Source organism: Aethalodelphis obliquidens, unplaced genomic scaffold (genome assembly GCF_003676395.1).
Source record: "Aethalodelphis obliquidens isolate GAN/ISIS:26980383/991018 unplaced genomic scaffold, ASM367639v1 scaffold38, whole genome shotgun sequence".
NCBI lineage: Eukaryota > Metazoa > Chordata > Mammalia > Artiodactyla > Delphinidae > Aethalodelphis > Aethalodelphis obliquidens.
In genome coordinates this window covers 5,017,306-5,033,557 of record NW_020837982.1, presented here as the reverse complement: position 1 = coordinate 5,033,557, position 16,252 = coordinate 5,017,306, and the positions used below count along the sequence as shown (strand labels likewise).

The window sequence follows — 16,252 nt, the reverse complement described above, 5'->3', positions numbered from 1 at the left end:
ACCGTAGCACACAGCTTGGTGTATAGCATTCTAAACATATCAGAAAACTGCTTTGCCTCCTGCATGGCATTGGGCATGCACATCAGATCAGTGGTGTCTGGAGCAATAACGCAAATTTGATTTAAGTGGATTTAAATTAAATCCACTTGGTTTAAGTGGAGATTATGATGGAAAATGCCTGTGGTCATTTTCTAACAGCAGTGTGACAAGGGCTTTTTTTAAAAAAATTTATTTATTTATTTGGCTGCGTTGGGTCTTGGTTGCTGCACAGGGGCTCTCTCTAGTTGCAGCGAGTGGGGGCTACTTACTCTTCGTTGTGGCGCGTGGGCCTCCCGCTGCGTTGGCTTCTCTTGTTGCAGAGCACAGGCTCTAGAGCACAGGCTTCAGTAGTTGTGGCTCGCGGCCTCCAGCGCGCAGGCTCAGTAGTTGTGGCACACAGGCTTAGTTGCTCCACGGCATGTGGGATCTTCCCGGACCAGGGCTCAAACCCACATCCCCTGCATTGGCAGGCGGATTCTTAACCACCGCGCCACCAGGGAAGCCCTACAAGGGCTGTTTTGAAAATCACTAAATAAGGGTGTTGCAACAATATCGTAGTTTTAGTTCAAGTCACTGGAATGAAAAAAAAAGTTGCCATTTTAGCAAGATTCATGTCAGTAAATGAATAATGTGCTGTAAAAATTTCAATAACAGAATCTTACAATTTGTATAAGATTGTATGTATTTTAAAGCATCTTCATGTAGACTGTTTTATTTTGTTATCAAAATACTTTGTGAGGTGGATGGGCAGGTATCATTAGCAGACAAAGATACTGAGTCTGGGAATAATGCTGCTCATAGTTTCCTTATTTCAGTGACTTGTCCAGGGATACACAGTACAGGGAGGCTCAGAATCCAAGTCTTCTGGTTTTTGGTCCAATGCTCTTTCATGTTTAGGTGCAGCTTCTCTTTTGTGTCCTCAGGGTACTAATAGTTTGCTAATGTAGAAATTGGCTCTAGAGGTTAGGGAGAGATGAGTTGCCACTTTTCATCCTGTACTGACAAGAGTTAGTGTTCAGGCTGCCAGGATTCCTAGCAATGTTACCAGAATCGAAAATGCTTGGGTCATTACTTGTTTGGTTGTGTTTCTTGCCATAGTAAGGTTACTGTGGCAGTAGAGCCTGAAGGAGCGGCCACTTAGAAGTCTGTGGGTGGGTGCTTTTGTAGGAGACAAGCTCAAAGGTGAAGAGTGGTATTTGGGGGAGAGCTAGAGGGACCTGTGCTCTATAATGACCTGAGAGCATAAGTGGGCTAGTCTACGGACTCTTAGAAGCAAAACTTAAATATCAGATCATCATACTCATCTTCCTAAAACATTTCACAAGAAACACGAAGCAAGAGAATGTGAGGCCATTAAACATCATCTCTTTTCTAAGAACTGAGATTGCTTCTTTTTCCAAACAGAAAAACTGAATTCTAGGTGAACGGAATTAGTAACTCTGCCAGGAGTTACTAATTTTCTACACCCAAAACAGTCCTATCACAACCTCATTCCTCCCAAAGGGGCTTGGACTCTGGTGTTGCCTGAAATACACGCTCAGACAAGAGTCATTGTACTTGCTACTTCAGGTTGTCCTTTATGGCAGTCATGATAGTCCACTGGCCCAGCTGACTCAAACCCAGAGTCCAAGGTCAGGGGTGGGAACTCTAGTTAGGTTAATAAATTTCAGTATTCTTTGGTCACAGACTGTACCTCAAGTCTTGATCATCTTTCTTGCAAATTCCCCGTTAGCCACAAGGAAATGCCACCCAACGGTGTATAATTAACAGAGCTCAGATCCATTAGTAGTAGAGGTAAGGCCGATTGCAGGGCCATGTTTGTCATAGGCCACCAGATGGGAAACAGTGGGTTACCAGGAAGCATCATGATATAGCTGGTCAAGGGGGACTAGGAGGGAAAAGACTATGGCAAGTCATTTACCTGCTCTGGGCCTTAGTTTCTTCATCTTTAAAATGTGCTCATTGAATTGGATTAACATTTCCAAAGTATGTTTTAAGGAGTAGTAGTAGTTCCACGGGATATGAATAAGTGTTACTGCTGGGGGAAAAAGGTTACGTGGTCAAATAATTTTGGAGAATGCTGGATTAAGGCAAGGTAAATAGGTCTCTTTACTACAGGATTTCTCAAAAGCCTTAACACGCCTATGTGCATGCTTAATTTCTGATAAGAATAAAGCATGCCATGTTTTTGCCAAGCACCCCAAGGGACTAAAATTTTTTGTGAATACCAGACTTGATGGTCTTGAACATTCTATCTATGAGGGAGGGAGAACTCATATAAAATTTTGGTATGGTTAAAAAGAAAGTAAGTAAATTTCTTAACTCTTCTGGGCCCTAGCCATATACAAGGCTACAGTTTGTGGAGTGAGCCACCACTTACTCACCTGTAATTTGGAGGCTATCATGTGCATCTGCAACCTGGAAGTCTCAAGGTTGGAGTCATCAACTGGATTAGGTCACTGCCCCCAGAAGCCCCTAGTAACCTGCACAAAGACACTGGGAAGATGGTCCCTAATAAGTAAGCATTCATGAAGATGGCAACAGTGATCCATTGCTTAGATGATTGCCTTGCAGAAGGCCAGGGACTGGCAAATTTTGAGAGCGATAGTAACATGGCAACTGGAATGCTGCTGAAATATGGAAGACGAAGGTGGACCTGGCATTTGGGGAGATCAGCAGCCAGAAGGGCAGGAGAATGGGCAGGTGGGGGCTAGGGCACAAAAGCCAAATGTTCTACTTTACAGTGTTGTTTACTGTGGGTCTTGCCTCTACCCTAGTTACAGTGATGTGTCCAGTTCCCAATTAGCAAGGCCTAATTCTCCTTAATCAATTATGGGTTACAGATTCATCTGTGGGAAAGGATGGTTTGTGAAATTTTGCTTTCTATGACTTGACATGTCCAGGTAGTTGATGAGCACTGCAGCAACTCGTTTTTAAATGGATTTCCAGTGTGAGATTTTAGTTCTTGAAATATTAAGGTCATTAGAAACACAACATGTACAATTTTGTGAACTTCATTACCTATGAGAATGGGAACTTTTAAAATTCCATAGGCCCTGCTCCCTAAAGAAGAATCAACCCCCAGAACCAGGAAATAAAAAAAACTGAAGGGGACTACATACTTCTTCAATCCAAAATAAAAAGGACAAGTAGCAGAGCTTCACCTAAAATCAATAAATCAAAATATGCTTTCAGATCCAATTTTGCCTTGCTCACCATATGTACAGACTTTTGGCATCAAAGAGTTTACTGAGCAACTTACTTAACAAAGATTTTCTTCTACGCTTCTGCAGTGCTCCCCACATCCCTGAGCTGCTTCATGTCACTGATGCTAAGTTTTGCAAGGCAGGCTGTATATTTCATACCCAAGCCCAAGCATATTTCAGATCTGTCCCAAAGCTTCTGTGTACCTCAGCTGTTTCTAAAGTAAAAATTCTCAGCCTTTTCCCTGTGCTAAGTACTACATCAACATGAGATTGCTTTACGAATGATGATTTAAATGGGCACATCTTTTAAAATTTAATTATGTAATAATTTGCACCCTTGTATGAACTAACCAGTGCTCCTTAACAGGTAAATTCATTAAATCAGTAACATCCTGGCTGTTACAGTAGCTGATGGCACTGTGCACTGTGCCTGTAGCATGTATGCAGGCACAAGGAGCATGGCTGAGGTGGGGGGAGCCAGAATCCAGAGCTCACTTTGCTTCCCAAGCCCGGTGGGCCACATGAAGCCTCCTCTGACAAGAGAAAAGGATGCCCTTTCCCAGGCCATCAAAGGCATGTTACAGGCCAGCAGAGGTTCTATTGAAGGTCCATCATTTCTCCCATTAGTGTTATGATGACTTTCTTAATTAGTTTACAGATGTTTATATAGTTCCTGAATATGCCATTTTTACCCATATTTGAGAACAAATAAATTGCAGATTCCTTTCTTAAGGAAAGTCAGTAAGACTATTCCAATTTACTATTAAATGCCATTTAAATGCTACTTAACCTTTGTATTAATATTGAAAAAAATTTTAAACTGTTAAATTATAAGAATATTTATAACATCATGTTTTCTTCCTAACAGCGTCTTATTAAAGGTATCACTCCAGAAACACCGACAGAAATTCCCTGTGGGGATATCCACTTGAACGCTGTGTAAAACATCAATGAAAGGAAAATGGCTTCCCAACAAGCTCTTCCTCCAGTTCTGACAAGTCACACCTCGCCTTCCCCCTCTAAGTCAATGAGCTGCCAGCTAAGCCTGCCGATGGAAGGGCCTTCTTCATAGAGACACAGTCCCAAAAGACTATGGTGCCCAGACTCTTATGGCCTCCAGCCACTTATTTCTGTGAAATCTCCCAGACATGTTATCATGTTAGACTCTGTGATGCAGCTGAAGTGGACTGCTTTGGATGTGGGAGGGTGTGTATGGAGGTGATGAAAACCACAATGTCGTCAGTTAGGATTAGGTTTAGGATCAAGTCTGTGAAAGTCTCCTGTATCATTCCTTGTTACGATCATCAGTATTTAACATCGTTTGCTTCCAAAGGTTTCACTGTTCATGAATGCATAAACCATTTAGAAGAAAACAGGGATACTGTCTTGCTAGCCATATATTTCCTGAGTAGCATAGAATTCTACTATAGCTGGAATCTACTAGAACCCTGTAACCTGTGTACTGCTCTGGAGTCAGGAGAGGAAGATGTAAGAAGCTAAGCTGAAAAATAATGTGTACATGTGAGCATGTGTGTTTGTGTATACTGTTGTTCCAGTGTATCCCTATCTCCATTCTAATACTTTGGGCCCATTACAAACTTTATGAATTTCCTCTAGTTTTTCTTAAATTAACAAATTCCACCTACTGAAATGTGTATGTATGTTATTATTTGAAGGGTATAATTACTACAACACACTCTGCCACCCACTCCTTTTCCAATGAACTTTAGCCCATACATCTTCCTTTATGGGCCATGCTTTAGTATTTCTTGCACTTCACTGCCATCTTCTTGTCTCTCTCTGCTAAACATTCAGGATAATGTTCCACAGGCAAATCCGGCCTATTTCATTAGTCACTGTGGCTTGGCTATGAACTACTTTGAAGATGAATATTGATAAATGCATCTTCAGTGTTCAGTTGACTATCTGGTTTAAGCTCTACTTCAAATGACTCAGTTTAACCATTAAGGTTACTTGGCTTTGTGAAGAGTGGATAAATCAAATTTTCACAGAGTGTAGAGCTCTGGTACCCTGACCTAAACCAAGGTCATCCTCAACCCAAAAGTAATTGGAGAATCTGGGTTAGCCTTAAATGAACCTCCTCCCAACCCCTTGACCCTTCCTGGTTGGCTACCAGGATACTGAGCCCTCCAGATAATTTTCAAGACTGAGTCTAAGTAAGCCTGATTGGAAAAGGGTCAGTTAAGTGAATAACCTTACATGCCACATAAAACCCTTAATACAGATCAAGTATATTTGATCTTCAGTGGCTTGGGACTCTCAGATGCATAGGTAGAGAAGCAAATTTTACCTAGTAGTGTGAGATTTCCTTACCAAAATCTTAAAGAGAGTAAAGCCTAGTCAATGATAAAAGGACTCAATGATCTGGCCCCATATCACATCAGTCCTCTATATAAATCTAACTTAATCCTAACCTTATAGAAAGATCTATATAGCAGAAGCCTAGTTTAATCCAATTATAGAGCTTCCTCCCTTGGCTTCCTTTCCCCAACAATATTCCCTGGCCATCTTCCTGTATTCCCCCTACATTCTTCTATTGCTGATTCTTTGCTTTTCCTAGCAGAATATTTTCCTCATAGATGTTAGCTGCTGAGAAGTTTCCCAAAATATTAGAGGAAAAGAGAGGGAGATTTAAAAATGACTCTTAACTGACCTACCTTCATTATCTTCACTCTTTCATTCCTTCCTGCTACCTCATGTCTTCTCTTTGCTTTCTAGCATGCTGAAAGGAGAGAGGTTATATAAGTGGCAGCATATTCAGTAGTAAACAGCTTTGCAAATTTAAGAACTTGCTTTATAAATATATTCAGATATGTATTCTCCCCATCCCACACACACTTATGCATTTTCCAAAGATATCATTTTTTAAAAAGCACTTTTTCAAACAAAGTTTTGTCAAGCCAGGTGTTATACAGGTGTTTTGAAAAGTTTTCAAATGTCACTAGACAGGAAAAAATTCAACATCTCTCCTCAGCATAGTTTGCATTTACTTGACCCCTATTTATCAATACTATACCATGGATTTTTTTTTAAGGAAAACTTGAGTTGGTAAATGGACTTTAAAATAATCTTTTAAAGACCTTTTACATCTAATGTAGCATTTACATAAAAGTAAAAACTAAAAATGGAATGAATTGTAAAGTTATTTAAGTACTGAAGTTAATTTTTTTTCTGTGATTTTATTAGTGAGAAATACCTGAGAAATAGGCAAGACACAAGCAAAGGCATGGAGGCAGTTCAGTTGATTGAGGTTGTTCCTATATGTTGACATGTAATGGAGTCCAAAGAATTCATCTTTATTCCAAAAAACTTGCAACCCATTTAAAACTTATTCCATTTGTTGTGTGGAATGCATATGACTTGTAACCTAAATTCATTGCCCTGGCTGCCCCATGTAGAGATGGATGCAAAGACCCCAACAAACCCAAAGTCAATGTATTAGCTCCAAAATCAAACAATCACAATCAAACCAAATAATGAATCTCAAATTAAGGCAAAAAGTTATTCTTGAGATAAGTCACTCTCTCATCGTCCCTGCTTTTTAGGAAACTTGTTAATTTGGTGCCACCAACCTCAATATTTAAGTGTAAGTATGAATTTCCATTTAATTCACCCACCCCACCCTGACCCCTTAAAAGGGAGATTATTCTCCTAGAATTAGAACCATATTCTTTTGATAATTAGGAAAGGCTGACCTGATACATTGTATCTGTTGTATAACTGATTTGGAGGTCACTGTCAAGCAAAGCTTAAAACCATGGAATGCAGTGGCTTAACTGTGCTGTTCTTACACATTTTAGACAATGCTTAGCTACCCAGTGGTACAATCCACACCTGGTTCCTTTCATAGCATGTCTCTTTGCTCATAAATCAACATCTGGTGCTTAAGATATCATTAAATAAGGCAGTATTCAGAAGGCATTTTCTACCCTCCCTTTTTTCTTTTATTGTCAGAGATGGATGGGGAAGTGAAATAGCAGATTCCTCAGAGAGACTATACTACAACCTGTCATCCCCATAAAGCAATAAAAGCAAAATAGTCCTATGCTAAGTGGAAGAAGTTGTATACTTTTTTTTTTTTTTTTTTTGCGGTACGTGGGCCTCTCACTGTTGTGGCCTCTCCCGTTGCGGAGCACAGGCTCCAGACGCGCAGGCTCAGTGGCCATGGCTCACGGGCCCAGCCACTCCGCGGCATGTGGGATCTTCCTGGACTGAGGCACGAACCCGTGTCCCCTGCATTGGCAGGCGGACTCTCAACCACTGCGCCACCAGGGAAGCCCAGAAGTTGTATACTTTAAAGTCATCATTATTTAAAAACGCAAGGAGAGTTACACAAAAGGCTCTAAATTAGGAAGGGGACCTTAGAAAATGCTTGCTTGAGAAGTATGTTAGAGACTGAAATTTATAAATCCAAATATGGAAAGAAACCCATTAAGACAGGGAATATTCTTACACTGTGGAAAGCTTTCCTGGTCCACTTGAAACATTCTGAATTCTTTTCTTCAATATCAGAGATAAGTCTGATATTTATTAAAATTTGTCACGTTCAGTTCCATGGAAGGACTATTTTAAAAGCTCTAAATCTTTTTTTCTTACTTTTTATAGTATCACCTCTTCCCCTCATTGCTTAACTGTCTCTAAATTTCAATGATAGGACAATATTTTAAAGTTCAGATAACTACATTTAGAGGCAGAAACAAACCTAGCTAATTTCTCTACTTTTCTTGGGATCTGGAAGTTTCTAAAGGAAGGTGAGCTTAAGTTTTATTTCCTCTCCTAGAATGAAATAATGCCCCTCTCAATTGTTTAGCAGGCATTTACCACAATGGAAAAGATGGAATCTTAAATATGTCTTTCCTTTTGTTACATACAGTTATAATTCATTCAGTACTGTTTCTACATTAGGTGTTTCAAAACAAATCATCTTTTCAGGAGAAGTCTTTATTTTTTGGAAATAATTCACAGTATATTTCAATTGGAATTTCAGGTTGTATTTCTCTTACCAACACATCATAAAATTCACACCAAATTGCTCTGCCACCAATGCAAGTTTTTCCCTTAAGTTATCAAAAAGAGATTATTTCATTGGCCAAATCTAATTTGGAACCAGTGTGCATTGGTGGGGCATGTCATCAGAAGAAAGTTTTATGTCTGCTGAACTAAGAAGAACCTTATCATTTAGGAGAGAGAAAAAATGATTTCAGTCATTTTGTAGAACTGAAGACTTCAGTTCTACAACTGAAGACTACAATTATAGTAGATAATTTATTTCTAACAATTTGTAAACACTGACAGTCCAAACAACAAATATTTAGGAAGGAGCAGCTAGCCCATCTCTATGCTAAAATACCTAAATTTCCATAAATAAATAAGAACATCTGCTGTTTTTTTTTAAAAAAACAATTTGATTCTTACTCAAACTCTAATATGGTAAGTGTACCTTATCTTAAAACTTGATACATGAAAAATGCAAAGTTTAAAGGATAAAATTAGGGACTTTACATAAGAATTTGCAGTTATTTCTCCAGTGGCATTTAAAATATGATTTGATTTACAAAAAACATTTTCAGGATACTTTGTGTGTTGAACATATCAATGAAGTGCTTCAAAGTGTGGATTATATACAGTTAGTTGAATTATATAAATGGTATTTCTTTTTCCTCATCTTTCCTTTCTTCTTCCATATTATTTAGAGCTAAGAAAAATAAATTTCTTCCACTATTCACCTGTCAACAGTGATAATATGAAATTTTCCATGAAACATTATTTTTTACATGAAACGTGTTTATTTTTAAACTTCAGTGACAGAATTAAACCTGTTTTATTTATACAAAATAGGAGTCCCCTCTTTAAGATGCATGAAATGTCCATGTATACATTTATGCAGTTTAGTCATAAATGTTCCAAACTGTATTTTAAGGTATCAGTAAATGCCTTTTGTTGTGAACTATTACTGTAATAACTCATAACATCAGGATGAATAGATTCTGTCTCATTAAAAAACAAAACAGAAAAAAAAAATTAAAAAAAAAAAAAAAACAAAACAGAACAAAACCAAAAAAACCTTTCCAAACTCTTAAGGTTAAAAGAAAAATCTTAACTGTATATTGTCAAAACATTTACACATCCCCCAAAACATCACTGCATGTGGGACTTCCCTGGTGGCACAGTGGTTAAGACTCCATGCTCCCAATGCAGAGGGCCCAGGTTCGATCCCTGGTCTGGGAACTAGATCCCACATGCATGCCACAACTAAGAGTTCGCATGTCACAACTAAGGCACCGGTGAGCCACAACTAAGGAGCCCGCCTGCCACAACAAAGGAGCCTGCCTGCCACAACTAAGACCAGACAGAACCAAATAAATAAATATAAAATCACTGGATGTGATTTGCAAATACTTAGCATCAAAAGTACCTAGAGTTAGAGATATTAAATTTCAGTAAAGCTAAATAAATTACTACAATTTTTGCAATTTGTGCAGAGCTTCAGTTTATAATGTGCTTTCACATAGATCATCTCATTTGATCATCAGAACTCTGGGTGACATGGGTGACAGTGTTACTTCCCCCATTCTGCAGATAAGGAACCTGAGGCTCAGAGAGGTCAGTTGATTTGCCCAGGTTCACACAGCTGGAAAGTTCTAGAACAGGCCTTATACCTAGGTTTTCTGATTGCAGGCCAAACATTACTTGCATGTCTTTCTTTAAAATCATCACCCATATAAAACTCTTAAAGAGAGCATAGGCAAAACATTCTATGACATAAATCATGCCAATGTTTTCTTAGGTCAGTCTCCCAAGGCAATAGAAATAAAAACAAAAATAAACAAATGGAACCTAATCAAACTTACAAGCTTTTGCACAGCAAAGGAAACCATAAACAAAACGGAAAGACAACCTACAGAATGGGAGAAAACATTTGCAAATGATGCGATGACCGACAAGGGCTTAATCTCCAAAATATATAAACAGCTCATACAACTAAACAACAAAACAAACAACCCAATTGAAAAATCAGCAGAAGACCTAAACAGACATTTCTCCAAAGAAAACTTACAGATGGCCCTAGGCACATGAAAAGGTGCTCAACATCACTAATTATTAGAGAAATGCAAATCAAAACTACAATGAAGTACCACTTCACACTGGTCAGAATGGCCATCATTAAAAAGTCTACAAATAACAAATGCTGGAGTGGGTGTAGAGAAAAGGGAACCCTCCTACACTGTTGATGGGAATGTAAGTTGGTGCAGCCACTATGGAAAACAGTATGGAGGTTCCTCAGAAAACTAAAACTAGAACTACCATATGATCCAGCAATCCCACTCCATATGATCCAGCAATCCCACTCCTGGGCATATATATCTGGACAAAACTATAATTAGAAAAGATACATGCACCCCTATGTTCATAGCGGCACTATTTACAAATAGCCAAATGTCCATCGACAGATGAATGGATAAAGAAAATGTGGTACATATATACAATGGAATAGTACTAAGCCATAAAAAATAATGCCATTTGCAGCAACAGATGCAGCCAGAGATCATCATACTAAGTGAAATAAGTCAGAAAGACAAATACCATATGATATCACTTACATGTGGAATCTAAAATATGGCACAAATGAACATATCTACAAAACAGAAACAGACTCACAGACACAGAGAACAGACTTGTGGTTGCCAAGGGGGAGGGGAGAGGGGGAAGGATGGACTGGGAGTTTGGGGTTAGTAGATGCAAACTATTACATTTAGAATAGACAAACAGCAAGGTCCTACTGTATAGCACAGGGAACAATATCCAATCTCTTGGGATAAAGCATAATGGAAAATATTAAAAAAAAAATAATGTAGGGACTTCCCTGGTGGTGCAGTGGTTAAGAATCCGCCTGCCAATGCAGGGGACACAGGTTCGAGCCCTGGTCTGGGAAGATCTCACATGCTGCAGAACAAATAAGCCCGTGAGCCACAACTACTGAAGCCCACAAGCCTAGAGCCCGGTGCTCCGCAACAGGAGAAGCCACCACAATGAGAAGCCTGCGCATGGCAACGAAGAGTATCCCCCGCCCGCCGCAACTAGAGAAAGCCTGCATGCAGCAGTGAAGACCCAACACAGCCAAAAATAAATAATTTTAAAAAAAAGAATGTATATATAACTGAGTCACTTTGCTGTACAGCAGAAATCAACACAACATTGTAAATCGATTAAGAAAATGTCTTAACTAAAAAAAAACATCATCCATAGAAGCCAAAATACAGATGCTAAATTCAAAAAGGAAAATCATGAAGGATGTGTTTCCAACAAACAAGGACATCTCCTACATAACCACAATAGGACCATCAAAATCAGGAAAGTAACATTGATACATTACTGTCATCTAATCTCAGACACCATTCAATTACGTCCTTTTACCAAAACGTTCCAGTCTAGAACCACACGTTCATGTCTCTTTTGTCTCCCTCAGTCTGCAACAGTTTTCCAGACTTTCCTTGTTTCATGAACTTGACACTTGAATATTACAAGCTAGTTACTCTGTAGAGTTTCTCTCAATTTGATTTGATACTTGACTCATGATTAGCTTCAAGCTAATATACATTTTTGGCAGAAATATCACAGGAATGATGTTGTGTTCTCAGCACATTCTATCAGGTTGAGTATGATTCAATTTTTGTCCCCATACTAGTGATATTAACTTGAATCACTTCATTAAGGTGGTATCTGCCAGACTTTCCACAAAGTAAAATTCCTTGTTTTTGTAATTAATATTTTGTAGGGGGTTTACTCTGAGACTGTGCAAATACACTGTTGTCCCTCATCTAACTTTCATTTTTTACGGATTCTTATTTTATTCAATGGATTATAATCAATTATTATTCATTTTGATGCTCAAATGGTTTCATATTTAGCCAGTGAGAATCCTTTCAAGCTGGCTCCGGTATCCTTTGACATGTCCCCATCATTCCTGGAACACTCACTTCCTTACCTTCTGGAGTAAGATGTTACAGTATCATCTTGTACTTTCTCTGCCACAGCCATTTCTCCAAGAAGTCCTGGTTTCTTTTAGTGAAGAATGTATTTAGAAACCGAGATCTAGATGCCAGGTATGCTCATTGGAGTGTGACTGATCCCGTCTTCTCACATGTGTGCACAAAAACACACATTTTCATCTATTATTATTTCTCAATCTTGAAAACTATATGAGTTTATACCAGTAACTCCAGTTCCAAACCAACACTACAAAGTTCATTCTCATTTTCTCTCTTCATGTTTATAACTCCTTCTAGGGCAGTGAGAAACCTGGCTCCCATTATAACAAATATATTTACTTTTGATCAATATCCCTGAATGTAAGCAATATTCCATTGCTGCTGTCACTGCCGTCTACACAGCCTCCCCCCCCACTTTTTTTTTTTCGGTATGCGGGCCTCTCACTGTTGTGGCCTCTCCCGTTGCGGAGCACAGGCTCCGGACGCACAGGCTCAGGGGCCATGGATCACGGGCCCAGCCGCTCCACGGCATATGGGATCCTCCCGGACCGGGGCACGAACCCGTGTTCCCTACATCGGCAGGCGGACTCTCAACCACTGCGCCACCAGGGAAGCCCTACATAGCCCTTTTTACCCCATTCAGGTTCTGACACCTTATACTGGGACTGTCCCTGTACAAATGCCCTTCTCACCGTGCTCAAGCTGACATCCCTTGGTGGGCAGTCACCATCACCATCCACTGCACAGATGCCTCCCCCTCCACCACTTGGGCTCAGATATCCTGAATGGACCTCCTTTCTGCATGGATTACCCCTCACATTCATTTGGGCTGCTCCTTCACAATGCTCTTCACTGTGTTTTAGTGACACCCAGCTCTGGGTCATGATAGCTTTACCTTGCTCAGCCCCACTTAATGGCTTTTGGATTGAATTGTTAGGGAAGGGATGGTGAAAAAGGAAGAGGACTGGTTTACATTCATTAATTGTTACAATTATAGCCTAAGAAACCCATAGTCTTTTCTTAAGGGGCAGAGAGAGGAATGGGATTAGCAGTATAGTGGGATGGGCAAAGCTTGGACAAAGCATCTCCCAAGACAGAAACTTCAGTATTAAAGTGTATCTCTAAACTCTTTTTCCAAAATCTTTCCTGCTTAGTATTCCTTTGATTCTTAAGGCTTTGTCTTCTTAACACAATTAAGAAGACTCTAGCACATCTGGTACATAGCCCCCAATTTGCTGAATACATGAAAATAATGCATACTTCATGTCATTTGTCTGGCCTAGTTTCCCTCCATAGTAAGTATGGCTCATGTCATACATTTTACCAAAAGCAAAAAAACTTTTCTGCACCTGTGTTAAGAGCAACTAGATAGAATTGAGAAGACAAGCTCAAGTCCTTTCTCATCCACTACCAAGCTAAGGAACCTTATTTAAGTCACTCAACTTTACTGGCCCCATCTCCTCATGGGTAATAATATACATATATACACACAATATATATACATATGATATATATACACACTAGTATTTACTGTGTGCTAACGTCAGGCACAGCATTACATACATTGTTTCAAACAATCCTCACATCAGTCTTATGAAAGAGACCCTTTTATTATCCTCATATTACAAATAAGGAAAAAATAAAGTTCAGAGAACTTAATTTGTCCAAGATTATGCAGCAAGTGGTGGACCCAAGATTTCCAAATCTCAGCTATTAAACCTGATGTCATACCATCTTAAAAACATTTTAAATTCGAGGGGTCATTGATGATTTCTAAGTTCATCCTTGTTTTAAAATTCTAATTTTAAGAAATACTTAACAGATATTAAAGTAAATGAAGTTAAAACAATGAAGTAAAAACTTTTCTAAACGTTCACTCATGCCAGCTATTATAGTAGGTACTGGGCATACAAAGTTGAGACCAGATCTTTGCCTTCAAACAACTAACATACAATCATTATACCATAATGCTGTGATGGTATTACCCACAGAATTAAAAGGAAACAGAGGTGTGGCTGAAACAAAGAAAGGTATTATAAGAGGTTTTCTGGAGGCAATCACCCTTCAGTTTTAAAAATAAGGAGTTAGGCAGAAACATGACTTTCCAGGCAAAGCGATTAGTATGTGAGAAGGCACGGTTACCTTGAAACAGCATTGTGTAATTGGTATGATTGGAACAGGAGTAAACAAGGGGAGGGAGAAGGAAAATTAAAGACACTGAATCACAGGAACAGCTGTTTACCAATTCATGATAATTTCTTTTAAGTACAGTATTTTAGACCTCATATATTTAAAAGAACACGTATCTAGCAACAAATATAATGAACCCCTTGTTTATACTGGTCCAAATAATTCGTTATCAAAGAACTGCTGCCCTGTGCATAAGCCATTTGACTAATCAACATCTACATATTCTTCCTATAGAAATGACTAAGATTAACCGGCATGGCCAACATTCCTCCATTCATATATTAAAAATCTTAAATTACAAAAATGTTTACTGTGAGATATCTTATGCATACAGAATAATATATAAAACACATTTACAATTGATAGAGTGAACAGCCAAGTAACTACCACCCAGGTCAAAAAACTATTGCCAGGGGCTTCCCTGGTGGCGCAGTGGTTGGGAGTCCACCTGCCGATGCAGGGGACACGGGTTTGTGCCCCGGTCCGGGAAGATCCTACATGCCGCGGACCGGCTAAGCCTGTGAGCCATGGCCGCTGAGCCTGCGTGCCCGGAGCCTGTTGCTCCGCAACGGGAGAGGCCACAACAGTGAGAGGCCCGTGTACCGCAAAAAAAAAAAAAAAAAGAAAAAATTAGGCAGGACTTCCCTGGTGGCACAGTGGTTAAGAATCCACCTGCCAATGCAGGGGACACGGGTTCAAGCCCTGGTCCGGGAAGATCCCACAGGCCGCAGAGCAACTAAGTCCGTGCGCCACAACTACTGAAGCCCGCGCATAGAGCCCATGCTCTGCAACAAGAGAAGCCACTGCAATGAGAAGCCTGCGCACCACGACGAAGAGTAGCCCCCACTCGCCGCAGCTAGAGAAAGCCTACACGCAGCAACAAAGACCCAGCGCAGCCAAAAATAAATAAATAAAATTAAAAAACAATAGGCAAAAGAAACAGATACTTCAAAAATGATATCAAAATGCTAATAAATATGAAAGTCATCAGGGAATCCCAAAATAAAACCATGAGATACCATCACACCCACCAGAACAGCTCAAATTAAAGGACAAAAAGACAAAGGTGAAACAATTACAAGTGTAAGCAAGAATGTGAAGCAACTGTAACTCTCATACATTGGAGTTTATTTTGGAAAACTGACATTACCTATTATTATGAACATATACTTACCCTATGGATCAGCAATTCCATTCCTAGGACCTACCCAATCAAAACATATATATGTACATACTAGAAGACAAATGTAAGAATGTTCCTAGAAGCATTATTCATAATAACCCCCAAATGGAAATAACTCAATGGCCATCAACAGTAGATGGATAAATATTATACAATCAAGAAAACAAGCAAAATTAATCTATGGTGTTAAAGGCAGGGAGTATGCTGGGAAATGGTTTGAGGGGAGCTTCTGTGGGGCAGGTAATGGTCTCTTTTTGAACTGGGTATGTTCACTGTGTAAATCCATTAAATTATGTACTAATGATATATGGACTTTTCTTTATGTTTGTTATCCTACAATTTTTAAAAGCTTACTAAGAATGTTCTGGTGATTTTTGGCACAGACTTATCAGAGGTGGAACCTTTTTGTGTCAAATAGGGCTTTTTTGGTAGAAATCCAAATCCAATCGGCCCAAGAGAAAAATACTGGTTTAAACATCGAAATATGATCTACTAGAGCCAAAGTTTCAAAAGCAATCATCAGATCTTTGTCCTTCTCACCTCTCATTTCTGTTTTCTTTTGTGTGGGCTTTATTCTGTCAGGCAGTCAGGCACTCATTTTCCCATGTAACTCTGGAATTACT

The 16,252-nt window shown here is 39.3% G+C and overlaps 1 protein-coding gene and 1 long non-coding RNA gene across 2 annotated transcripts in view; one reads left to right on the top strand and one right to left on the bottom strand.

Moving 5' to 3' along the window:
- SLC6A4 (solute carrier family 6 member 4) overlaps positions 1–6,151 on the top strand; it is a 38,069-nt gene extending 31,918 nt beyond the window's left edge. Inside the window, exon 14 of the mRNA XM_027130527.1 lies at positions 4,114–6,151. Coding sequence (XP_026986328.1) covers positions 4,114–4,188 — 75 coding nt within the window. The 3' untranslated portion in view covers positions 4,189–6,151. The remainder of the gene's footprint in view (positions 1–4,113) is intronic.
- Positions 454–12,726, bottom strand: LOC113632857 (uncharacterized). The gene is made up of 4 exons (XR_003437970.1): positions 12,253–12,726; positions 5,924–5,988; positions 2,424–2,535; positions 454–612 (listed from the first exon to the last, which is right to left on the bottom strand). It is a non-coding gene; the product is annotated as an uncharacterized LOC113632857 (long non-coding RNA).
- Positions 12,727–16,252: the final 3,526 nt, after the last annotated feature.